The sequence below is a fragment of the Euprymna scolopes genome, chromosome 15 (genome assembly GCF_053919585.1).
Source record: "Euprymna scolopes isolate OS-2025 chromosome 15, ASM5391958v1, whole genome shotgun sequence".
Lineage (NCBI taxonomy): Eukaryota > Metazoa > Mollusca > Cephalopoda > Sepiida > Sepiolidae > Euprymna > Euprymna scolopes.
Window position 1 is genome coordinate 42,379,201 of NC_136496.1, and position 27,818 is coordinate 42,407,018.

Sequence of the window (27,818 nt, forward strand, 5' to 3'; positions counted from 1 at the left end):
ATATCAATCCTTTTCGGGCTATTTAATGCCGAATCCAAAGATTTTGAAGAATTTTTTTTTTAATAGAATATATTTGTTGTTTTCACGTCGGTTTCTATTTAACCCATAGTTGGGACCCTAACAGGTACTACCACTCCGGGTCAGAGTGGACCTGGGAACAATGGAAATTAAAGGGTGGCTCCACACTCCCCAAAGCCCACAAGCTGGGACCTCACCACTGGATATAGTTTAAGGTCATATCCAGGACCCCCATTGAGGGACTTTTACCCTCTGCAGGGGGGGGGGGTCGGCGTATTCTAATGCCCCACCGACAGGGCCGTGCTTTACATTGAATTTTGAGTTCTCCTAAGTAAAACATTTCATAAGGATCAATGCGCATAGGTACGTCAATAATGTGCATGTGTTTAGTGAAATAATAAACGACTAAACATTATAAATTATGGAATATTTATTCTAGTGAACAGAATGAGTAACGTAATTTGTTTAAACTTTATTTTTTAGTAGGTGCTAAACAAACCGTACTCTAACCCTTCCTCCGAAAAAACAATTAATTTAGGATTAATGTTATATGTAATTAGTCCCCGTCACCGGACGCGTATTCGATTAGTATATATATATATATATATATATATATATATATATATATATATATATATATATATATATATATATATATATGAATCCTTTTTCGAGGTCAACGGCCAACTAGCACCGTGTGTGTTTGTGTGCATGTATGTGTGTGGTGGGATGGAGAAGGCTTCCGTAAGCCGTGGTGAAGGCAACCTTTACAGGAGAAGCAAATCTCTGATTTAAAAAGCCATAAATCGGGAGACCAGTATCCGCATTAAGCTGGTCTGCAGTTTAACTTGTTGCTGGCTATCTTGCTCTAGCTTGTTGCTGGATCTCAACATTTTGAACCAAGAGAGAGAGACTCAGCTGTTGTACAAAGCTAAAACTATGTAACATCATCTGTGTGTAGATACTCCCTCAGACATTTGTCTATTAAAATGGTCCTGTGGAGATGGAAGTCATTTTTGGGCTCATGGACTTTAAGTGTCTGAGAGAGTGGCACTCGTCTGACAAGACGTTGCAATCATTATATATATATATATATATATATATATATATATATATATATATATATATATATATATATACAACGGAGTTTCTCCGTTTATATTTCTTTTCTGGTGATTTCCTCGACATGAAAAGCAATCTATTAGTTTCAGCTGGTATAGTGTATGCTGTGCCACCGAATGATTTTGCCATTTTTTATCGGTGCTTTCGATCACATGATCTTCAGCAAAATTGTTTTTGTAAAGAGGCTATGTTTGTTTGATTTTATATAATTTTCCAAATTATCTCGCAAGGAACAAGTATAAGGAAGCGCTGGTTGACTCGGCTATTGTTTCATTGTTGCAATTACGTATTGGTTTTATTTAGTTATTGATTCTTATTTAATTTTTACTTTTTTAATTGTTAAATGCATTTACTATATTAGTTATTATGTTAAATGCTATTTTGTTCATATTAGATTGTACTTTCTTTTGTATGACTATAATCTGTATGTGTAATTATTTTTTACATAATTCTAGTATTTGTAGTTACTATATTTCTTATTTAGGCTGACTACTGTTTTATTATGAGAAATGATACGGCATTAAATATGCTTTATGATATGTGATATTCAGACGTCTGGGAGAGTTGTCGTTGTATTGCCAATGTATGTACTGTATGAATTCAGACGGGTTATAAAGTCTTTCCTTAAATGGGCTAGTGAATTCGTGTATTACATTAGAATTGTGAATAGTATCATTGTTTCTAATTTTTAAGTTGGAGTTTTAAAATTTTGTGCAATATATTATTAGTTTTATATTCTTCTATTCTTAGATGGGTTGCGTGCATCGTTTTGTTAAGTTGGTTATTACCTTTTCATCAAATTTATAATTAGCGTGCATTTATTATTTTTATAGAAAAGTATCGTTTTTGTTATGAGTTTTGTTCATAATAATTAATTTTATCTTGGTAATATATGGAATTTTACACTATTGCGATATATATATATATATATGTATATATATATACACTATTTATTACGACACTATATATACATATTTCAAGGTCGTACCATTGGTTTCATTACGCTGAATCAACCATAAGAGGTTGGAAAAAGTCAGCGTAAATTCATCAGCGACATTGAAAAAACTGAAAACAATGCAAAGTGAACAAATAGAGAACAAAACGTTAAACGAGCGTTTAAGACTCAGAGTTTCAAATTTTAAAAACACAACTTAATAATCGACGTCAAACCAGGAGCTTCAAAGATCAAGGGTTTTCCTAAGGATGTTGGTGATACCTATAATTGCAGAGGTTTGAAGGCCGCCTAAAACATCTGGGATTTGTAGTTTTTCAAGTGTTCTTCCAGACGACTTGATACTACTCCTAGTGTACCAACTACGACTGGGATTATTTGTGTTTTAACTCCGTGTATACGCCTTATGTCCAAGGCCAATGGAGCATAATTGCTCCACTTCTCATTCTCCTTCTCTCTCACATTCCTGTCCCAGGGTACTGAGAAGTCTACAATCTGCCAGTTTTTGAAATCTTGTCAATGACGACCAAATCCGGACCATTATGTTCCAATTGCTTGCTCGTTATGACACTTTTGTCCCACCATACCTTTACCTTGCTATCCTCACTTGTTCTCACTTCATCAGACACCCCCTCAAACCATTTTCCAGTACACTTCACCCCAATCCTCTTACACACCTCCCAATATATCCGGAGTCCCATGCGATCGTGTCTTTTGCGGTACATCTCTGGGCCAGTCCACTACACCCTGCTGCAAGGTGCACAATTGACTCTGAGGTATTACCACAAATCCGACATTCTGCAGCAATTTCCTCTCCAGAACCACTCTTTTTAACAATGGTGTTCCTAATCCCTGCTCCTGTGCTGCACAAACAAAAGCTTCAGTACTCTTAGCCAGATATCCAGCTCTAAGCCATTGCCATGATCTTTCATCACCCACTTCTGCTATATCCTGGAAGAACCTTCCATGCATTTTCTTCCTAGCCAGTTCCTCTGCCCTTTCTCTATCCATACGTTTCACATAATCAGCCTTGGTCTCACATACCTCCACTTCATTGGCCACAACCTTAAGCATCCACTCCCCACTTCTAACCACATGCTCCTTCAATGACATCTCCTCGGTTCTAACACAATCGTTTACACTTTGCAATCCTCTCCCACCATCTTTCTTCTTTTGATACAGACTTGCTACGCTACTTCGAATGTGAAATATACCAAACATTGCTAAAACTTTTTTTTTTATATCCATGGCATGCAAATCCTTGTCAGACCATTCTAAAATTCCCGCACTGTATCTCAAAACACTGACTGCTCATGCATTTACTGCTTTCATTAGGTTTCCTCCATACAGTTTCGACTTTGCAATTAGTTTCACTCTTCTAGGATACTCCTTCCTGACTTTTTCTTTCATTTCTCTGTTCATGATGCCTACACCCTCCAGCACTCCTAAATACTTATATCTTGTATTTTTTATTTCTTTCATGATTTCTCCATTTGGCAGCACTATTCCATTCGAATGAACCTTTACTCCTCTTTTCATCACCAGCACCCTCCATTTACTAATCCCAAACTCCATCCCAATGTCTCCTGAATATGTCCCCACAAGTTCTCCTATTCTCTTCATTTCCTTTTCATTTCTACCGAATATTTTACAATCATCCATAAACAGTAGATGGTTGAGGCGTCTGTCACCAGATCTAAAGTTATACCCCAGTTTTTCTCTCTTCAAGAGGATGCTCAGTGGCATCATTATCATTACAAAAAGAAGTGGCGATAACGAATCTCCTTGAAATATCCCACGTTTAATGCCAACCTGCCCCATCCCCTCTCTGTTTGCTGTCAGCACCGTTTTCCATTGAGCCATACTTGTCTCCAAAAGCCCTACCACATTCTCAGGAACCTTCATCATCAATAGTATTTCACGTATCCATGAATGAGGAACCATGTCATAAGCCTTTCTGTAATCGATCCATGCTACGCTCAGATTTCTCTTCTTCTTCGCATCCTGCATTATTGCTTTATCAATTAGTAGTTGCTCTTTAGTACCTCTCGAGCCTTTCCGGCACCCCTTTTGTTCGTCAGGAAAAACACTATTACTCTTTAGATGTTCATAAATTTTCTCCGCAAATATTCCAGTAAACAGTTTCCACATCAATGGCAGACATGTAATTGGTCTATAATTATTGGTATCTGATCCTTTTGCAGGATCTTTCCTAATCAGTGTTGTTCTTCCCTTCACAAGACAATCAGGGACATCTGCGGACTCTACAACCCTTTGCAGAGCAGCAGCTATAGGTGGATAAAGGCATGGGAACTGTTTAAACCAGAAGCCCATCACTCCATCTGGACCAGGTGCCTTCCAGTTTACCATCCTTCGTATGCCAGCTTTAACGTCATCGATGGTTATCTCAACGTTCTTCATCTGCTGCATTTCTGATAGCCTTTCTCTGACCTCTTCCAACTAGCTAGCCTTCTCAGTATATCTCGCTTCGACGAACCAAATCCCACTCCAGAACTTCCTTGCATCTTTTGCATTTGGAGTGTTGTTATTTTCCGTCTGTTTACTACCATTTAATTCTTTATACAGCTGAGACTGATTGTTCCGGAAAAGGTTGTTCTGCCGAAATGCAACACTTTTTCCAACAAAGTTCCTAATTTGTATACCACCAGTGTGGACCTTCTATTTCAACATTGTTAGAACGTTCATCGTTCTGTTTTCCAGCAATCTATACCTCCTTTCAAGCTCGTCCTTAGCTTTCTGTGCTAGTTTAACTCCTTTTCTTATTCCTTCGATTCTACCAATGTCTTTCCGCCACCGTTTAATACTTTCTTCAAGCCGCCAGTGTGGCCTTCTATCCTTCATTTTTCCCTTCTTCTTCTGTAATAAGCCAAGACGATTCGCAATAATGTATGACGCTGCATATAGAAGCCTGTTAAGTTCCGTAGTTCTTTCTTATGATGTTGTGAATTACTCCTTGAATTATTTTTACCTCGTTTTTCACCTCCCGCCTATAACTACTCTTCATACTTGGAATCTCTATGATATCGTCTCTAAGAAGAACCTCTCTTTACTTCTGAAGTAGAAAAACTACAGAAGTCAAAGTTCGAACTTCATCACCACTTCTCCATACATCTGCTCCTTTCACTGGTTCCATTGTCTCAGAGTCAATGATCTCATCTGCCTTAAATCCTTCAAACTTTTTCTCATTACTTCCCCTAACCATAGGATTCCATACCTCCTCAGTTGTCCGCCTCCAATCACCATTTACATTTCCCTTCTGCACTTCCACTCTCTCAGTTCTTTCATCAGAGCTAGTTTCATCAATTTTACTTTCGTTATTCATTTCACTCAATCTCTTCTCTTGCAATCACTGAAAGTAGGTTGTTATTTTTAATTTGTTTTAACTGGGATAACTCGCAACACTTCTAGGTCCCCCTCTTGATCTCCATTCTTCCTTGATTTTTCGGATATATCCACCAGATTTGGTACTTCCACTTCTTACAAAGCATTCCCACAGGACTCTTCTTTCCCCATCCGTCCATGTTTTTTTATAATAATAATAATAATAATAATAATAATAATAATAATAATAATAATAATAATGATAATAATAATAATGATAATAATAATAATAAGATTAATAATAATAATAATAACGATAATAATAATAATAATGATAATAATAATGCTAATAATAATAATGATAAAATAAAAAATAATAATAATAACGATAAAAAATGTTTAAAATAATAATAACAATGATAATAATAATGATGATAATAATAATGACAATAATAAAATAATAATAATGATGATGATAAATAATAATAATAATAATAATAATAATGATAATAATAATGATAAATAATAATAATAATGATAATAATAATGATAATAATAATAGTGATAAATAATAATAATGATAATAATAATGATAAAAATAAAAATAACAATAACAACAATAATATTGATGATATTGATGATAAAATAATAAAGTGAAAAATAAAGAAATAAAAATACTAAGGTAAAAGGAAATAAGGTTAAAAATAATAATAAAGTGAAATATTATTATTAATAATAATAATAATAATAATAATAATATCACTATTAATATAATAAAAATAGTTATAGCAGCATTATTAACAATAAATGTACGTATAAATAAACTAGGGTGAGGGAGAAGGAATGGATCGATTTCAAGGTAAAATGGTACTGAAAATAAGGTTAAGAAAGGGGGTAAAATTACGTAGTCTACTAAGAGAAATGGAAAGGTTGCGAGGGCCGGGAGGGAGTAACAGCTCCATAGAAGGATTATCCTTATTATCGGGGGGGGGGGGGGCTTATATGGTTAAGTAAGGAGGTTAGGTAGCGAGGAAGGCTGATATATGATTTAGAAGAGGGTTGATTTGGAGTTTAGAATGAGAGGTGAATGCGGTATTTAGGCGTTTTTTCGTTAATTAGGGCCGTATAAGTTAAGTTATGCTGTTGTTAGGCAATTTGGAAAGGTGGAATTTCCTTTTGTAGGAACATTGTCTGAAGATCTCATTTTTAATGTTGATACAGGCTATGGATAGGTTATTGATAGCCTGAAGAATACTATATTTTTCGGTGGTGCTAGGTGGGCAGGTCTTGGAGGTTGGGTCGTTAACATCAATGATCAATGGATAAGATACATTCTACAATACAATACTGTGGAGACAAAATGTACGAAACTGATACAAGTAAAAATCTAATATATAAACAGCTATATGTCTGTCTGCCTGTTGATCTGTCTGTCTGTCTGTCTGTCTCCATATTTTTACACTCTATCTCCTCCAAAACTAAACAGCACTAGAGGTCTGAAATGATTGGATGTTTTACAGGCCGTTCTTTTATTGGTCTTTAGCCTGTTAAAATAGTTTTTAAGGGGTCAAAAGAGGGTCAAAATTTAACAAAATCGTTATACATTTATTACATTCATGTGAGTTTATTATTATATGAAATCTGAACAAATGAATGTATCATACTTAAGCGTATTTTACGCCCGGGATTCTCAATTATTTGTATCATTCGATTCATTTTATTCGTTTATTTACTTTTCTTTGAGACCATAATATTAATGTTACATTCCAAATCTCGATTACTAGTCGATGATCTGAGTACATATATTGCATAGGGGTGTTATTATTAAAACGTACCACTTGTGCGCGTATTTTACGGGCGTTCTTATTTAGAGTTCTTGTTTGTGAGAGTCTTAGTGAAAGATTAGTGTCTTAGGCGTGTTCATGTGTTGGGCGTTCATATGCCTTCAGATGTTCATGTGGTAGAGATGGAGACATTGGTGAGATATAGAGATAGAGTACATATAAAAAGAGAGACAGTTCTGTATATATATATTAGACAGGTACATGTTACTACAAGAGAACCAATTCAATGAGAGGAGATTTATGAATATCTTGATAGATAGAGCGAGAGATAGTGCGTTTGAAATTTACGTTTTGACAGTTGTGCATATAATATAAGCACGTTACCTTTCTCGTTGTAATTATGAACACAGAAGACGCAGATACACAAAGATGATGACGTCCTTTATTCACGACCGGTCGATGATTTCGCGTGAGGAATTCAAAGTTTCTTTACATGGTTATTTCTAAAACCCTCTCACTTCTAGAGGGTGTTTTGATTCTAACGGAAAATCGGTCTGAACCCCTTTGCTCCTCTGATCTGACTGATCTCACTCTCTCTAACTAACTTCGAACACTTTCCTATATTGAGAACGCGTCACGTCATCACATGATTAAACATGTGCTCATAAAGCACGTTGCATGACATGCATCACTTTGCCAAACTTGACATGACCCCGAGTTCAGTAACCTATTTTTCAAATAACATTTTTACAAAATATTTTTACAATTCCAATTGACGATTAAATTCCCTATTTAAATTTTCACAGAAACAAATTTCATTATTACATTCCTTTTCCATATACAGATATGCAAGCTAAACAATTGCAATTCCTTATTTCAATAACATTCTGTATTTATTTTAACTTATGATTGGAATTTTCAATTCCAAATCTAGCTCCGCAAGTTCGAATCCTTGAATATACTATTTCATATTTACATTTAACTAAGTCCCTATTTTTTACTTACATGAAAAGGGGCCAACCCTTTATCATGTAACACATATATGGTATTTTATGCAAGCTTTATATATCCTCATGATAATTTTTGCATTATTTGAAACACAATGTCTGATCAGTAAATTTTATTTTCTATACTAGCTGTATCCGGCCACGCGTTGAGGTGGCTCAGTTTGTTAAAATGGAGCACATTCCTCCAGAAGAATTGCATTTTGTATTGTTTATTTACTTTTAATATTTTCTGCATTTTTTCCTCCAAAAAAGATTGCTTTTTTACCATAAATTGTTTTCTGCAGGAAAACATGCATTTTTTAAAGAAAATTGGCAGTAAACGTTTCTTTTTGCAAACGGAATTTTTATTATAATAAAAAAGAGGAATGCTTTATATGAACACTGTAAATAGTTAGGTGTAATAGAGAAAAGTTGCTTTTGTCAGGAGAATGTACAAATTATTTTTTGTTAACAGATGTTAAGAAAATAAACAGAAAAAATACTCTCATCATTAATTAATTAATTAATTAATGATGCAAAAAAATAAATAAAATGTTGATTTAGTGTTCAACATATAAACAACGCTCGGTTAAATCCGGTGGAATGAAATGGAATCGGGGGGGTCAAATTCTGCATGAGTACCATTGTTTAATTTCATCTTGTATTCAATTTTTGAAGTGGGCTACCAGTGATTGCAAAATAGCAAGTGCAACGAAAATGCGAAAAATTCAACACTAAAATAATTTTAATAAGTGATCATCTTCTAATAAAAATCCTAGTAAATCAATCCCCTTATTTGTTCGGTTGTTGTAAAAATGGAAGGGAAACTGTAATTTCGCTCCGTTGTAATTTATTTTATTAACCCAAAATTTAAAGTGTAGAACGATTGCCGTTAAAACAAAAAATAAATAAGAAAACAACCCACTTCCCCGTTAAAAAGAAAAAATAATCATTTAAAATAATTTGTTGTTGACCTTTCAAAGTTGCTTTAATTCAAAATAACGTTTTCAATTATTTATTTGTCGGAATAAAAAAAGAAAAAAGAAAACTATTTTATACAAATCCAATGTTGCTTTCATTACCAAATTGTTTTATTAAACTTTTAAATTTTTTACGCAAACTTTTCAATTATTCTTTTGTCCAGTTATATAGTTGCTTTAATTTCCAAAAACCTTTTTGTAATATTTATTTGTTCGAGAATAAAGACACTATTTTATAAAAACCTGATATTGCTTTCATTACGAAATTGTTCTATTAAAAGTTTAATTAATTTACGCAAATTTTTCACTAAATATTTGTCCAATTATATTTTGATAAATTTTTATACAATAAATGTTTGGAGTTTGTTTTGGTTATCAAATGGCGCTTGCCCATATTAAACTCTGCTGAATATGTCATGTGATTGTCTGTTGTTAATTCTTGATGTGAGTCGGTAAAGATGTTAAAGCACACATAAATTAATTTGTTACTAATCGAGATCGATTTGTTCGTAATCGCTGTAAGTGAAAAATTGGCATCTACATTTTGTAATGCGTTAACCGGGAAATTAATATGTAAAGCAGTAATCGGAAAAAAGTAAACAGAAAAAGAAAGCAGCGAACGAAACGAAACAGAATGTAAAGGAAATGATGTATTATATGTTTATGAGAGAAAAAAAAGGAGAGAAACGTTTTTTATCCTAGTGTAGTAATGTTTAGAAATAAATTGTAAATAGGCAACGTATAATTATGCGTCGTGCGTTTCCCGTAGTAGGAAGCATTTCAGTGTTTGTATGTAACTAAAAAAAACCCTAACCGGTGTGAGTTTTTATTAGTTCCTCGTGAACGACGAAGATGCGATGTAAATGGGGAGCAGAGAGAGGGGGAATTAAATGGAGAGAAAAGATTTTACAACTTCCATTGATTCTTACAGGTTTTGGCAGTGAACTCTCACAAGAAAAAATATAGGAATGTACGATTATCGAGCAAGTGTAGAGGTAATAGACCTATAGCACACCTTAGATAATGTGCTGCAGTTTGTGCATATTTAATTTGCATGAAATGTTTGGAGTTTTAATCCTATTAAGGTCAAACTCAGAGGGAAAAATGACTTCATTTTATTTATACAGAGAAGAGAAGATGATATTTTACAAACGCGTTATATATACTATTTGTATCATTCGTAACACAATTTCTGATTAGCTATATCATAATATATCTTCTGTACGGTATTTTACAAAAGCTTTATATATACTTATTTGTCGTCGGCATACATTCATAATTCCCAAGTCCAATAGAAAAAAAAAACAGAAGAGAAAACTTTGTGAGTTTCGAAAAAAAATTAGTGATTATCGGGATGGTAAGTCCTTTGGTGGCTGGAAAAAACAATTTGGGCTCTGAATAGTTGGGCGCATTTGTCACATTGTATTGGTGGGGTGGTTGCGGTTAGTTGGCTCTAAGTGTAATTTGTTGCCGTTTGTTTATTATATTGGCTCTTCTGCTTTCTTCGAATTGGCTTATACTCACTTTGACACTGTTCCTTCATTCATGCCTGTTGTTCGATTAGGCTTCAAAGGTGTTTGCGTGTATATTGGCCTCACCTACAGATTTCTTCAGTTGGTCTTTTAATCTAAGTAGCGAGCGGCCTCAGGATTGATTTCCTGTATTTAGTTGACTGAAGAGCACTTATTTCCGCAGTCTAGTGTTCTCTGTGTGAGCCACATGCTAGACCATTTAAGTCGGTGTTTCATGATCAAGGCCTCGATGCTGGTGACGTTTGCTCTCTCGAGGGCAGTTATGTTGGACACATAATAGTCCCACTTAATCCGCATGATGTTCCGGGGGGTTTTCCTGGTGGAACTGGCAGAGTTTTTTAAGGTCTTTACTGTAGATAGTCCAAATCTCGCACGCGTATAATAGGGTGGACATAACCATGGCGTTGTATAGCATCACCTTTGTCTGGATAGTAAAATTCTTGTTCTTGAAGACTCTTGTGGACAGTAAAAGCGGTGTGAGCTGCCTGTAGTCACTTTTGGGTTTCTTTCAAGCAGTTAGCTTGTGTGGAAAGAATGTTTCCCAGGTATGGGAAGTGCTTGGCGCATTCTATAGTTGCGCCATCCATGGTGATGTTAAAATCTGGCATAACTTCCCCTGGAGGTGCTTGGGTTAGTATTTTGGTCTTGTTAACTGTTAGGCCAAAGCACGAGCACACAGCGTGACAATTGTCCACAGACTGCTGAAGTTCATCTGGTGATTGGGCCACGGCAGCGTTGTCGTATGCAGTTCCGTCACTTCGATGGTGTTGGTCATTTGACTTGTTTTTAATCTGGCCATTTTGAAAATTCCTTCATCAAACCTGAACTTGACATTTATCCCTGGGTTGTTTTGGGGGACTTCGAATATCATGGCCGCGAAACAGAGGGAGATATGTGTCGGTGCCACCACACAGCCCTGTTTAATCCCGCAAGTTATCGAGAAGGGCTCTGACAGGTTGCTTTAGCGGATCACTTCAGTTGACATCTCATCGTTTAGGTCTTTGATCATATCAACAAATTGTTCAGAGACTCCAACCCGACCTAGGACTGACCATATTGCTGTTCTTGGAAAACTTTCGTACGTTTTGTCAAGGTCGTAGAATATTAGGAATATGAGTTTTTGTTGTTCTTTAGATCTTTACTGCAGTTGGCGAGCACAAAAGTCATGTCAACGGTTCCTCTGGATGGGCGGAAACTACATTAAGATTAAGGCAGGATATCTTCGGCTGAGTCCTGTAGTCGGTTTAAAAGTATACGAGTTAGAATCTTCTCTGCTATTTATCGTAACGAAATCCCTCCATAATTCCAACATTTTCTTCTATCTCCACTTTTGCAGATGGTAAAAAGGAGACCATCTTTCCAGTCACTGGGAACCTGCTTTTTCTGCCATGCTTTTAATATGAGAGAGTAGAGGCGTGGCTTCACAGGGAGACCCTCTTGTGTGAGATCTGTTGGGGTGTTATCGGGTCCAGTAGCTTTCTCATGGCGCATTTGTTTTGCTGCTACACTATATTCTTCGAGGGTTGGCGGAGGAGATATCCGTATGTGAGGCGGATGCTGTGATAGATTCCTGATGAAATCCTGATGAGCTGAGGAGTCTCTATTGAGTAGGGTGTTGAAGTGTTCAACCTTTGTTCTGTATTTCGGTTTGTTCTGTCAATATGGTGTTGGTTGCTGACATGATATTTCCTACAGCAAAGCGTTTTGGTTCTTAGTACGGCAAAAAAGTTGTCAAGGTCCCTTCTGTTTGCGAAGCTTTGTAGGTCTTTGGCAGTTGATTGCCACCACTCGTTTTGTATTTCCTGAAGCCTCGATTGGCACAGACTCTTTGTTTCAGTATACTTTTTATGTGGTCATTTGGATTTTGCTCATAGGCTATTCTAGCTTTCCTTTTTTCATCGATGAGAGACTTTATTATATCAATATTTTCGTCGAACCAACCCTTGCGTTCTCTGCTTTTATAGCCAAGTATTGCCCTTGTAACATCGTTGATGGGATTTTGGATGTTGGTCCATTCCGCGTCAATTGATTGGCTTGGCCTGGCAGATTCTGTTGGACTGCTGTTCGGATAGTAAGTGACGTTTCTTGATCTTTAAGTTTGTCCGTATCATATTTCCGTCAAGTTTCATTTGGCTGGTTGTTATGTGGCTTCTGTTTTATTGCTAATTTAACCTTTGCTGTGAAGAGCCGGCGGTCTGTCCGACAATCGTCGGCTCCCGGCATGCTCATTGTGATCAAAACTTCATTTTTATGTTGTTGTTTTACTATAGCATAGTCCAGATCTGCCAATGTTTTGATCTCAGGTGTTTTCAGGTGGTCTTCTAGCGGGTTGGGTCTTCGTGATGAACAATTCCTGTTCAGCACAAAGGCCTGGAAGGAGGAGGTCATTGTCATTATAGTTTCCAATTTCTTGTCTACTTATTGTGTTACGCCAGAGCTCGTGGTCGCTCGCCACTCTGGTGTTGAAATTCCCCAGGAGGAGGAGTCTGTTCCTTATTGGTATATGGGTGATGGCAGAGTCGGCCTGTTGATAGAAGACTCCTTTGAAGTGGTCTTCTGCGTTCAGTGTTTGGTCATATATTGACACTATTGTAATGAGCTGGTTCTTTGGGAGAAGTAGTCTTTGTCATTATCCTTTCACTCATGGCATTTGGTGTCAGGTTGTGATCTTTTACTAGTCGTGTGTTGATGGCAACCAACGCCCTAAGAGCGGTGTTCTTCCAGTGCTGTGCCCTTCCTGGGGTATTTTAGCCCAATTGCAGATATCTAACCTTCACCAATTAATCTTGTCTCTCTGAGAGCTGCCACGTCGATGTTGAACCTTGCTAGTTCTCTTAAGACTAGAGCTGTTCTTCTTTCTGGGCGGTCAGTTTCCCTTCCATCCTACTTTGATGCGCGATTTACATATATTATTATTATTATTTGTTTTGCGGCTGCACTTACGGTGCGTTATTGTGCGCAACACCACAATGACTGAAAGGTGTGACCACCGTTTTTTCGTCCACCTTTTATCAGGCTCTCCCTTGTTGAGGTGAGTAGCAGTGCTCCTGAAAATGCCTGCTCATTCGTCACAGGTCTCAGTGTGGTCACAGGTCACAGGAGAAGCGGTCATCATACCACTGCCGCCAGCGTACAGGTCTGGGCTAAGAGCTTCAAGCTCTACCAAGCCTACTTCCACCACCCTTCTCTCATTGCAACTCGTCTTTCGTAGTAAAGAAAAAGAAGAAAGGAAAAGATAGTAGAGGTAGCAGTATTTGAACTGCAAAGGCCGTTTGTGTGACTTTGTTTAGGGTAAACAACACTTTGCCAGAGTGAAGCCCACACACAATGGCCCCACGCGTTCTTCCCGCAACACTCATGTCTGACGTGCAAGATTCTTGTGCAGGGTTGCATCGGTCTGCCAATGACCTTGAAACAGGTCTCGCCTTACAGCCAGACCAACTGGTATGGTTTTGTATCGGAGTGTCCTTCTTCTACCCTTTGCCAAAAGAGGCAAACTCTATAAGGCAGCAGGGGAATGGAGTCTGATTATTCCGAACGAGCGGCTGGCAGTATAATCAGATTCGGATTTGTAACACTAGACAAATTATGATTATAAAGTAACACATATCTCAGTAAGTAACGAAAACTCATATTGACATAGATGGCGCTATGAAAAATGCATATATTAACCGTCACATTACATGTGCCTAGTCAGATTTTAAAATTACTGTTATTTAAAGTAAAACAAGTTTTGTCAATTTTACAAAATAATAGAGAAATATTTATTTCGTGTGTTTATAAAATGTTCTCATGAAGCAAATCCTGATCTAGAAAATAAATTAGCTGTAACACGTTATTCGGATTTCATTTTGTCAAAAACCACCATTAAGAGAGCATATAATAAAATTAAACGTTATCATACAGACATCCATGATAATGTATCCTCATATCCCCTAAATCCGGCATGAAAGAGCCTACGAGTTAAAGATACCAGAAGATAATGCATTCACTATTTTGCATGAATATTTGCCAAACTGAAAACTGTGTTCAAAGTGGTTGCCGCTTTTGCTCACAGTTGACGAGAAACACCGCATCGCCGATTTAAGGCGTTTTCTATAACTGTTTCAACATAATAAATAGTGTTTGTGTATCAATATTGGTTGAGACATGGATCCACCGATCTATCTCGGGTTAAAGCGACTGGGCAGCAGCAAATATAATTCGTCTAATTCGACCCAAAATGAAAACATCATCAGGCAAAAAAGCGTTTTATTCGTTGAATTACTTCATAAAGAAGGACCATCAGTAGCGAATATTATATAACATTACATGTGCGTTTGAAACAAGGAATTACCAAACAACGACCGCAAGTGAAGTAGAAAAACACTCTTTGATCAAAACAAGGCACTGTGTCAAAAATCGATCTCAAAATGATATAGATTGCACTTTGAATTGCTTACATATCAACCCCGATCTCTTTAGCTTCACTCTAGCAGCTATTACTGTTTACCAATATCAAAAAAATACTGCAGAGAAAAGGATTTAGTATTATTAATGTAGTAATATCGAAACGTATGTGTATTTTCAGTCCAAAGACAAACTGTACTACGAAATATGCATCGATGTTGTTGTGACACAGTGGAATCCATAAATCACTCAAAGGGTAAATTATGACGAGATAAAATCTAGTTTTGCCTAAAAATTTATTTTTTAGTAGTTAGGCCCGAGAGATAGTAAGTGATATTTTCATTCTATTAGTGTTTGGGCCCATTTTCTGCGGTCTGTACGTTCACATAGAAACTATAAAATTGAAATGAAAATAAATTCGGTTATTCTAATAGTAAAATAAATTAAAGCAACGAAAACTTGTTCGAAGTTTACTTATTAACTTCGATAAATCAAGAACGTTCGTCATTGGCATAATATATACGACCATGTGCTATGGAAACAAACAATATGAACCAAACACCAATAAATGTTATTATTTTTATTTGAATTTCAGACTGGTATACTCGTCTTGATTGTTTGTATGACAACATTTTAACTAGCTTATTCTCTCATTGAATGCAGATGTCTTTTTTGCGGTCAGCAACGTTAAATGATAGCATAACTTGTTAGAATACCTTCCCTCAAAATGGTAGTCATAAAAATGCTATTTAATTGTCTTTTCAAAAACAAACCGTTGCGGTCTTACGAAATATATACGTAACTTTTATTAATTCTTTTTATCAGAACGTCTCAACAAGATTACATGGCTTTTTATTTCTTGTATTCATCGCAGACAAAACCACCGAAGATTCGCTTTGATAAAGTTGACCTCCCTGTCGCCATGTTTATCGGTGAAAGTGACACAGTTGCTGACTCCACTGTAAGTATTTTAGTATTTTGCGTGTTCAATCGAAGACTGACGTTTTAATGAGATTAATGCTACACACAAGTGCGGACAAAATTCGACGTTTAGTATACATAAAGCATTTGAATATAAGCATGTTTATTTAGTTACGTCTGGATGGGTTTTGTGTCATTTCGTGTGTTAGAGAATATTTAATAAACAAACATTGATTAACGGGGATTAAGGGTGATTTCAACATGACAGATAACATTGAGGGGGGGTTTAATGTCGCTCGGGTGTTTCTTCTGTTTTAGTAGCCTACCTGAATATAGGCTCGACTAATTTTATTTACACTGAAAAAAGCAATGTTTAACATACCAATGTTTCAAACGAAGCCATATGTACAAGCTAACGCGCACACAATGTATGTATATGTGTGTAGATAGTTTTCCTGTTAAATGTTATGCATCTACTTTCGAATCGTTGTATTAAATAACAAAAGAATATTTATCGATCAATAATAATTACATTTAATCGTTTAAAAGGTTTTAGAGCGGGGTGACTTATTTAATATATATATATATATATATATATATATATATATATATATAAATATATATATGTATATATATAACTACTTCATTTATTCGCATAAATTTAATATACGAAAGTATAGATTTATGCGTAAACTTTAAGTATTTACTTCAAAAGTGCTCAATACGTAGGTAGAGCTAGTTAGTAATTTATAAAATATATATGGCGATTAAGCTACACTGAATATTCTGCGTTTCATCCAACTATAGGATTCGTCAGGCTTATGCGCGAATTCTGTCGTTGCTTCTTGTTTTTATATATGTTGAGGATTTCTAGTCGGCCAATCAGCTTTCTAGTATCCACCGCGCCCCTTCCTACCAGCCAATGGGCATGCATTTTATCAAACAAAGGATCTGTTTTAGAACTAGGTTAGTGGTTTTAGGTGGCTGCTCTCCTTTTTTTATATACATATAAATATACCTATGTGCACACAACAATGCACATACATATACATACATACATATATATACAAACCAACCCCGGACAAGAACAACCATACCATAAATAAAAATACTAATAACGAACAAGATAAATGCAATTGTAGACACCGCACACTTTGCCCAGTCCAAAATAAATGTCTAACAAAACGCGTAGTTTATCAAGCAACAATATTTGCGAAAGAAAACTCGAATAACAAGAAATATTACATAGGCATGACTTCCTTAGATTTCAAAACCCGATACTATGACCACAAAAGCACATTCAAAAATAAAAAAACATCGTATAAAAACAACACTAGCGAATAAATACTGGGAACTCAAAGAAAGCGGACATTCGCCGGTAGTCGAATGGAAAATAATGAGACAAGCAGACATTTAGACGACCCATGTAAATTATGCCTCCATGAAAAATTTTCTATCCTGTACTTTAAAGAACCTCAAAATCTATTAAACTGTAGGCGGGAAATAGCAAACAACTGTGTTCACAAAATAAAACTTACTCTAGGATAGCGATACAAAATAGCTTTAAAACTAACAATAACAATAGAAAAAAAAATAAAATAAAATAAATAAATAAATAAATAAATGAAATAAACATGAATATACATAAACGATCACATGCATATATGTATATATATGTATATATATGTATATATATATGTATGTATGTATGTATATGTATGTGCATTGTTGTGTGTATATGTATAAAAAAAAGGAGAGCGGCCACCTAAAACCACTAACCTAGTTCTAAAACAGATCCTTTGTTTGATAAAATGCATGCCCATTGGCTGGTAGGAAGGGGCGCGGTGGATACTAGAAAGCTGATTGGCCGACTAGAAATCCTCAACATATATAAAAACAAGAAGCAACGACAGAATTCGCGCATAAGCCTGACGAATCCTATAGTTGGATGAAACGCAGAATATTCAGTGTAGTTTAATCGCCATATATATTTTATAAATTACTATGTATATATATATATATATATATATATATATATATATATATATATATATATATATATATATATATTTGCTAAGGATCTATGTATTGTTCATAACTTTATGCACATATGTATATATATTAAAAAAATTGACTATTATCCAGGTAACCTACATCTAAAATGTCAAATGTTTAGACCAAAAATTGGCGAGGAAGTTTGGTAAAGTAGGCAAAGGTCAACTCTTTAAATTTTGACCTCTTGGCAGCAAAATGTTTGCTCCAAAACTGATTTAAAAGCTTGTTGCATGTCTGAATACTCTTTATGTAAAATTTCAAATGTTTAGACCCAAAATTGGCTGAATCCTTTGCTAGAGACCGCAAAAGTCAAATCTTTTAAACTTTGGCCCCTTGGCAGCCAAATTTTCGGCAGAAAACCGATAAAAATCTTGCTCTCAGTCTGAATACACTTTATGTAAAATTTAAAATGTTTAGACCAGAAGTCGGCCGAGTAATTTTATAGAGATCGCAGAAGTCAATTTTTTAAACATTTATTTTAAACAGTTATTGTTTTGGGCTCAAATCAAATGAAAAGTTTGATCCATGTCCAAGTAACCTATATCTAAAATTTCAAGTTTTTAGACCCAACATTCGCGGGGGAGTTTGATAGAGTTTTCAAAGGTCAAATCGCCGAAAACCGATTAAGAAGATTCTCCCAAAATTTCAATACCCCTTATGTCAAATTATGAGTCTGTAGCCTGAAAATTGGCAGAGTAATTTTGCAAGGGAAATGTACACACACAGACACAGACACATACACACACACTCACAGATAATTTCACTTTTATAGATATAATATATAAATGTTAGATATTATTCTTGTATAATTAAAATATGTTGCATATTATTCTTGTATAATTAAAAATATATTGGATATTATTTTTGTATAATTAAAAATATGTTGGATATTATTCTTGTATAATTAAAAATATGTTGGATATTATTCTTGTATAATTAAAAATATGTTGGATATTATTCTTGTATAATTAAAAATATATTGGATATTATTCTTGTATAATTAAAAATATGTTGGATATTATTTTTGTATAATTAAAAATATGTTGGATATTATTTTTGTATAATTAAAAATATATTGGATATTATTTTTGTATAATTAAAAATATGTTGGATATTATTCTTGTATAATTAAAAATATGTTGGATATTATTCTTGTATAATTAAAAATATGTTGGATATTATTCTTGTATAATTAAAAATATATTGGATATTATTCTTGTATAATTAAAAATATGTTGGATATTATTTTTGTATAATTAAAAATATGTTGGATATTATTCTTGTATAATTAAAAATATGTTGGATATTATTTTTGTATAATTAAAAATATGTTGGATATTATTCTTGTATAATTAAAAATATGTTGGATATTATTCTTGTATAATTAAAAATATGTTGGATATTATTCTTGTATAATTAAAATATGTTGCATATTATTCTTGTATAATTAAAAATATGTTGGATATTATTCTTGTATAATTAAAAATATCTTGGATATTATTTTTGTATAATTAAAAATATGTTGGATATCATTCTTGTATAATTAAAAATATGTTGGATATTATTTTTGTATAATTAAAAATATGTTGCATATTATTCTTGTATAATTAAAAATATGTTGGATATTATTCTTGTATAATTAAAAATATGTTGGATATTATTCTTGTATAATTAAAAATATGTTGGATATTATTTTTGTATGATTAAAAATATGTTGGATATTATTTTTGCATAATTAAAATTATAAGCTTTTTTACTTCCACTATTATTATTTTATTTATTTTTTAAGTATTTTTATATAGAAGTAAAAAAAAAAACTTGTTATTTTTCCATATAATTTTCATAAATGTTTGTGATCTGTACACACAGATATGCAAATAAAATTGCCACGAATGAAAAAATTACGATTTCACTAATTGCTCGCAGATGAATCAAATATTAGAGAGCTGTGCTCTAACATGGAGTCAGGGAGAGACTTACAAAATACATGCATTGCTTAAAGGAGAGAAGAAAATTAAAGAAACAAAGAAAGAAAAAGAGCGATGAACGATTTGTTTAGTTCATTATGAGTTATAGTTTATTCGAACAATTAAAACAATGTTGTTCAAAAATAATTTAATCCTATAAATACGGTGCGTCTTTGTATGTATTTTGTACACTTGACATTATATTTGAACATGCATTTGAAAGTATACGGAAAAAGTTGCGAAACAAAAGAAAAAATGGAAACAATACATAATTTTAGTTGCTGCTTATTTGTTTTTAATTTATGATTTTTTTTTAGACAAGAACGGATAATTTTCATTATTTAGATTATTATGACTGCTATTCTCATCTTAAGTATTTTTTGCATAACGTTTCCGTCGATGTAACCTCCGAGCTTCTCCATTTGTATCTTGATGGACTCGGGAATCTTTTTATCGAACTCAGGAATCTGCACCGAATTTTGAACGAAACTCTTATTATAATCCACGGCGATAGCATGCTCATATCGTGCCAGCCAGACAAAAGTAATCAGTATCGAATAGTATTACTATTATCTCTTTCAATTAAACATCTAGAAGAGTGTCACTTACAACCGAATTTTACCTAGTACTAAATCGGTTACGCCATGCGTTAGGTGTATCAGAATTTTTGTAGGAATTTTTGACACCCCTAACATGAAACTGCGAATAAAATATAAAAATCTCGTAATTTCTCTGTTAAAAGTGGGTTATTTATTTTCTTTATGGATTATACTTCCAAAATAAACTATTAAAGTTGTTTTTAAAGTAATAGAAATATTTTTTATAAACTAATGAATTTTCCGAACTCAATATTTTTCAATTTTTAAACTTTAAAAATCTATCAAAATTTTTCTATTGATTCTATTTTTACGATATTTTCAGGGTCAATGTGAAATTTTATGTTCTTTCCAATAAACCGAATATAATATTTTAGACAAACGTTTTTTTTTTAAATTCACGCCCCCCATTTTCAAGTTTCTATCAAAAAGTAAATAATTAATTTATGTTTCAAAGTCTTATATATCACAAATTGAAAGAAAAGGTCAATAAATATTATATTCAAATTTAAAACAAAAAACCCCCGTTTTTTAGAAATTTACCTGTAAAGTCCGAAGTTCAAAACCTTTTTTTTTTTTTAAAAAAACATTGTTTTTTTTTTGTTTTTGTTTTTAATGAAACCTTGGTCCTTGCTCCTTTAATTGAAAAAAACAATTAGGGCTTGAATTACATTTTTCGAGGAGTTATAAGCTTGGAAAGACAGGGGGTCGAATAATTCACGCCTCTCATTTTGAAATGTCTATTAAAAAGTAAATAATTAATTTATGTTTCAAAGTCTTATATATCACAAATTGAAGAGAAAAGGTCAATAAATAATATATTCAAATTTAAAACAACAAAAAAAACCGTTTTTTAGAAATTTACCTGTAAATTCCGAAGTGTAAAACCTTTTTTTAAAAAAAAAACACATTGTTTTTTTGTTTTTGTTTTTTTTTAATGAAACCTTGGTCCTTGCTCCTTTAATTGAAAAAAAATTAGGGCTTGAATTACATTTTTCGAGGAGTTATAAGCTTGGAAAGATGGGGTGGAATTATTCACTATTTTCACGAAATTTCTGATACACCTAGCCATGCGTCCTTGCGGATGTCAGAGATTACATCGGCCGAAATGTTCTGCGAATAACACTTAAGATGAAAACAGTAGTCAAAATAAAAGCAAATAATGCATTAATTTTGTTTGCTTTTTCCCTAACTCTTCGGATAAAACTCTATAACGCAAAGTATTTGGATATTTATAATTTCAATCAAATGATTAACACGTTCGTGTGCTCTGCGTTCACGATCAATATAAAGCTTTATGCTATGTATAACTTAATAATTATAGTTATTATAATTATAGTTATTATAATTATAGTTATGAAAAATAGAAATGATATATCAATAACGATTGGACCAGTTTGGACCAGGAGTTCATAGATATCTTCGTTGATTGCCAGGAAACACCAGGTGTTTCTCAATCGTGTCTCTTCTATACTGAGATTTAATTCTATTAATATCATTTTACTCACATCTCTCACCCAATAAATTCTGAGTACATGCTTCAGCTCACTAAAAAGAATTGAATAGCATGAAATGTAAAACTAATAAGAAAAGTTTATACTGCATTATTTGCCAACGTATGGTTTTCTTCCTAGTATTTCAATACTAATGTGTATATATATATATATATATATATATATATATATATATATATATATATATATATATATATATATATATATATATATTTAAAGTGATGGTTGTGTAGTTCCAACGAGAGAAAAAATGTATATTTAAAAGAGTGTAGCCATCAACAATTGTGGGTTTTTTTTAAAGGTTTCCATCATATTTTTATTTTAAAATATTTTTATAACGCGTTTCGAGCTTAGGGTGTGCTCTCTTCAGATATTTTCGTAAAAAGTTTTTCTTTAAAATGGGAGTTTGTGGATATGCCTCCGCTGATATTAAATATGTTTTTCATAGTGGTGCGATGCGTGTGTTCAGTGTTTAGACGTTCTGTCTCCAACTTTAAGTGTTTCACTGTGACCGGTCAAAGTTAGTTTCAAAGAGTGTTTTTTAGTCCATATGGTGAAGGTTTTTATGGCTTCTTTAGGGTTCTTTTTTAAAGACTTTCTTTCCCCATGTATAGCATACACTCACACACAATCCCATACGCATACATATATATTCATGTACATGTACACATGCACACGCACACAGGCACACACACATACACACACGTACATACATAGAAATATATGTAGGAGCATACATATATACACATATACATACCCACCTACACACTCACACACGCACTCGCATACATCCACCGCTAACAATTATTTTTATTTTTTTATTTTTTATTTTATATATATATATATATATATATATATACACTTTTTTTTCCTACCAAAACACGCATGTATATATGCGCTTAATCATTCAGACATATGTACACGCACCCACACACACACACAAGTAAGATGGAGAATAATAGGTAGAAGATATATATACACACACATACACGCACATACACACATATATGTACACACATATATATATGTGCACATACACTCACAAACATCCACATACTATGTAGGCACATACACATACATACACACATGCACACACACAGACATATGCAGGGGCTCACACATACGCGTATATCCATATTCACACGAACACATTTACCCACTCATACATGTGCATACATATGTATATATACATACATACACACATACATACGGATGTGTATACACTCATCCACCCATATATATATATATATGGGCACATGCATTCACAATCCCACACACGCATACATATTCATACATCCCACCTTATGTATATATTGGTTGGAGTTTCCTTTCCAATCCATGCACATATGCATACATGGATTCGGTCACCCAAACATAAGTGCACGTATATATACAAACAAGATGTAGCATAGATAACAGAAGATATATAATTATACACACACGCATACACAATCATATGTGTACACCCACGCACATACACATATACACACGCACACACGCGCGCACACACACATACATACGTTTAATTTCTAGTTGTTTGTTTAGTTAAGAGAAATGGTACTGTACTGGGTATGGGCGCGCGCACCCGCGAAAGTGTGCGTGTGCCTTATTGTGCTTTTTTGTTGTTTCGTGTGTGAGGGTGCACACCTACCCAAGCATGCATGCGTGTAAGTGTATTTTGTGTTTTGCCTATTTATGTGTATAATTATGGAGAGACGTTTAAGGCGGGGTTAAACTTTGTTATGAAATTTTTTTCTTGAATTAGCAAGTAGAAGTAGTTGTCAGTTTGGGTATTTTCTTTTTCTTAAATTTATTCGTAGTTCCTTGAGTCGGATTTTTCGAAGGTTATTGTCCGTGATTATGGTGCAGATTCTACGGACAATAACCTTCGAAAAATCCGACTCAAGGAACTACGAATAAATTTAAGAAAAAGAAAATACCCATCACAACTTATAGACAAAGGGATCCAACTTGCGACAAATATACCAGTAGAAGATTTGAGAACCCCTAAAGAACGAAACAAAGAACAAATCCTAACATACGTCTCCACACACAACACAAACAACCCTGAACTTTTCACAGAGATAACGAAAAACCTCGTCCTACTTAACCAAAACAGCAAACTAAACAATTTCCTTAAAACAACAAAAATAATAAAAAGCAAACGCCAACCCAAAAACCTAAAACGCATTCTTACCTCATCCAAACTCAATCAAGACGCAACAAAAGGAGTCACAAAATGCAACAAACAACGATGTGGAGTCTGCAACATAATATTAGAGGGAAACACATACACATTTGCGAACCCCATACAAACATTCAAAATTAAAAAAAACCTAGATTGCACCTCAAAAAACGTAATCTATGTAATAAAATGTCCAGCATGCGATAAATCCTACATAGGCGCTACAAAAAACCTTAGTAATAGAGTAGCCCTACACCGATCCAACATCAAAATCGCGGAAAATAGACACCTACATGTATCACAACATATACACGCATGCAGTGGAGGCAGATTCGAGATAATGCCCATCTTCCAAACTGACAACTACTTCTACTTGCTAACTCAAGAAAAAAATTTCATAACAAAGTTTAACCCCGCCTTAAACGTCTCTCCATAATTATACACATAAATAGGCAAAACACAAAATACACTTACACGCATGCATGCTTGGGTAGGTGTGCACCCTCACACACGAAACAACAAAAAAGCACAATAAGGCACACGCACACTTTCGCGGGTGCGCGCGCCCATACCCAGTACAGTACCATTTCTCTTAACTAAACAAACAACTAGAAATTAAACGTATGTATGTGTGTGTGCGCGCGTGTGTGCGTGTGTATATGTGTATGTGCGTGGGTGTACACATATGATTGTGTATGCGTGTGTGTATAATTATATATCTTCTGTTATCTATGCTACATCTTGTTTGTATATATACGTGCACTTATGTTTGGGTGACCGAATCCATGTATGCATATGTGCATGGATTGGAAAGGAAACTCCAACCAATATATACATAAGGTGGGATGTATGAATATGTATGTGTGTGTGGGATTGTGAATGCATGTGCCCATATATATATATATATATATATGGGTGGATGAGTGTATACACATCCGTATGTATGTGTGTATGTATGTATATATACATATGTATGCACATGTATGAGTGGGTAAATGTGTTCGTGTGAATATGGATATACGCGTATGTGTGAGCCCCTGCATATGTCTGTGTGTGTGCATGTGTGTATGTATGTGTATGTGCCTACATAGTATGTGGATGTTTGTGAGTGTATGTGCACATATATATATGTGTGTACATATATGTGTGTATGTGCGTGTATGTGTGTGTATATATATCTTCTACCTATTATTCTCCATCTTACTTGTGTGTGTGTGTGGGTGCGTGTACATATGTCTGAATGATTAAGCGCATATATACATGCGTGTTTTGGTAAGAAAAAAAAAAGGGTATATATATATATATATATATATATATATATATATATATATATATAAAATAAAAAATAAAAAAATAAAAATAATTGTTAGCGGTGGATGTATGCGAGTGCGTGTGTGAGTGTGTAGGTGGGTATGTATATGTGTATATATGTATGCTCCTACATATATTTCTATGTATGTACGTGTGTGTATGTGTGTGTGTCTGTGTGCGTGTTCATGTGTACATGTACATGAATATATATGTATGCGTATGGGATTGTGTGTGAGTGTATGCTATACATGGAGAAAGAAAGTCTTTAAAAAAGAACCCTAAAGAAGCCATAAAAACCTTCACCATATGGACTAAAAAACACTCTTTGAAACTAACTTTGACCGGTCACAGTGAAACACTTAAAGTTGGAGACAGAACGTCTAAACACTGAACACACGCATCGCACCACTATGAAAAACATATTTAATATCAGCGGAGGCATATCCACAAACTCCCATTTTAAAGAAAAACTTTTTACGAAAATATCTGAAGAGAGCACACCCTAAGCTCGAAACGCGTTATAAAAATATTTTAAAATAAAAATATGATGAAAACCTTTAAAAAAACCCACAATTGTTGATGGCTACACTCTTTTAAATATATATATATATATATATATATATATATATATATATATATATATATATATATATATATATTGTACGAAATGTGAAAAAATAGAAATTATTTTCTTTCCAATCACGATGATATGAGTGTATCGTTTCCTGAAAGATTACCAAAGTTAAGCCTGGTTGAGCCTTCCTAGTATTTAATAGGTAATTAGTTTAGATCAAGTGCTATATAGGATCTCTCTTGAAGTGCAAATTAATATACAAAGCATTCATCTGCTATTGCATGTACAATTTAAGCATAAAATAACTCACTACTGATGAACTGTCGTAAAACTTATTAAATCTTTATTATTCCTGATATTCACAAATTACCTCCCTGATAAAAATGTTTCTGAGATAGGTATATTTGCTGATGACACCACTCTCTATAACAGGCACGAGAGGAAAACAAATGAACACATATCAAAGGAAATGGCTGAGACACTAGAGCATGACATTCTCTACCACCAATATCAATGACCAAGAACACATTACCCGACAGTACTTCCTTTAAGCTCCTTGGCCTAACGTTTACAGGGGACATGAACTGAAATAGATACATTGAGAGCATTACCAAAGCTGCTGTGAAGAAGGTGGTCTCTCTCTCCACCGTGTTAGAAAACTATTTACGACTCAAAGTATCCTGTACCTCTATAAGGCCACTATTCACCCATGTATGGAGTACTGTTGTCACATTTAGGCTGGTGCATCTGCTACTTGTCTCTTACTCCTGGACAGGGTTCAAAAGAGAGTCGCCAACCTGATAGGTTCTGAACTATCATCTAGGCTTCAGCCTCTGTCCCATCGACGAAATGTTGCATCCCTCTGCCTGTTTTATAAGTACTTTAATGGTGGATGCTCTGACGAACTACAAGCACTTGTACCCCCTCGATATGAATACCCCGTTAAACCCGACAAGCAGCTAAATCCCACCTCTTCACAGTAGAGATCCCAAGGTGTAAGAAATCATTCTGCTACAATAGTTCCTTCCCCAGAACTGCTAGACTTTGGAACTCCCTTCCGGTTCCTGTTTTCCCAACTATACTGACATGCAGAAGTTCAAGTGTAATGTAAACAAACATCTTGCCACTCAACTCCCTTCATAATGCCCCTGCAATTTATGTCCCCGATAGTAGCCCCTACTTCAAAGTGGCACTGTACCTTGTTTGGAGTGAAAAATTGAATAAAAAATCTGAATATTAAATCTAGTACATTTTTCTTTTTGTTCTTCTACGTCTTTTTTTTTTTTCAGGATGCAAATCGATTGGCGGATGAATTACCTAATGTCATCAAGAAGGTTGAAATCAGCGATTACAGCCATTTAGATTTCATTTTTGCCATGAACGCTAAAGACACACTTTTCACACCATTGCATAATCTCATGGAAATGTATTAAACTTTTTGCCGTTGTTTTCATTTAGTTTTTAATTTTATTATACTGAAACCGTTTATTTTGTTTGTTTTTACAAAGTGCAATAAAAATGTATTCGTGTTAAAACGCTGTTTTTCTTCAATTTTTTTTAAACCAAAATTTGACAATTTCGACTTTTTGG

The 27,818-nt window shown here is 34.2% G+C and overlaps 1 protein-coding gene across 1 annotated transcript in view; it reads left to right on the plus strand.

Moving 5' to 3' along the window:
* Window positions 1–27,763, plus strand: part of LOC145294234 (lipase member M-like) — an 83,294-nt gene extending 55,531 nt beyond the window's left edge. Inside the window, exons 9-10 of the mRNA XM_080141340.1 lie at window positions 15,980–16,066; window positions 27,518–27,763. Coding sequence (XP_079997466.1) covers window positions 15,980–16,066; window positions 27,518–27,661 — 231 coding nt within the window. The 3' untranslated portion in view covers window positions 27,662–27,763. The remainder of the gene's footprint in view (window positions 1–15,979; window positions 16,067–27,517) is intronic.
* The last annotated feature ends 55 nt before the right edge of the window (window positions 27,764–27,818 follow it).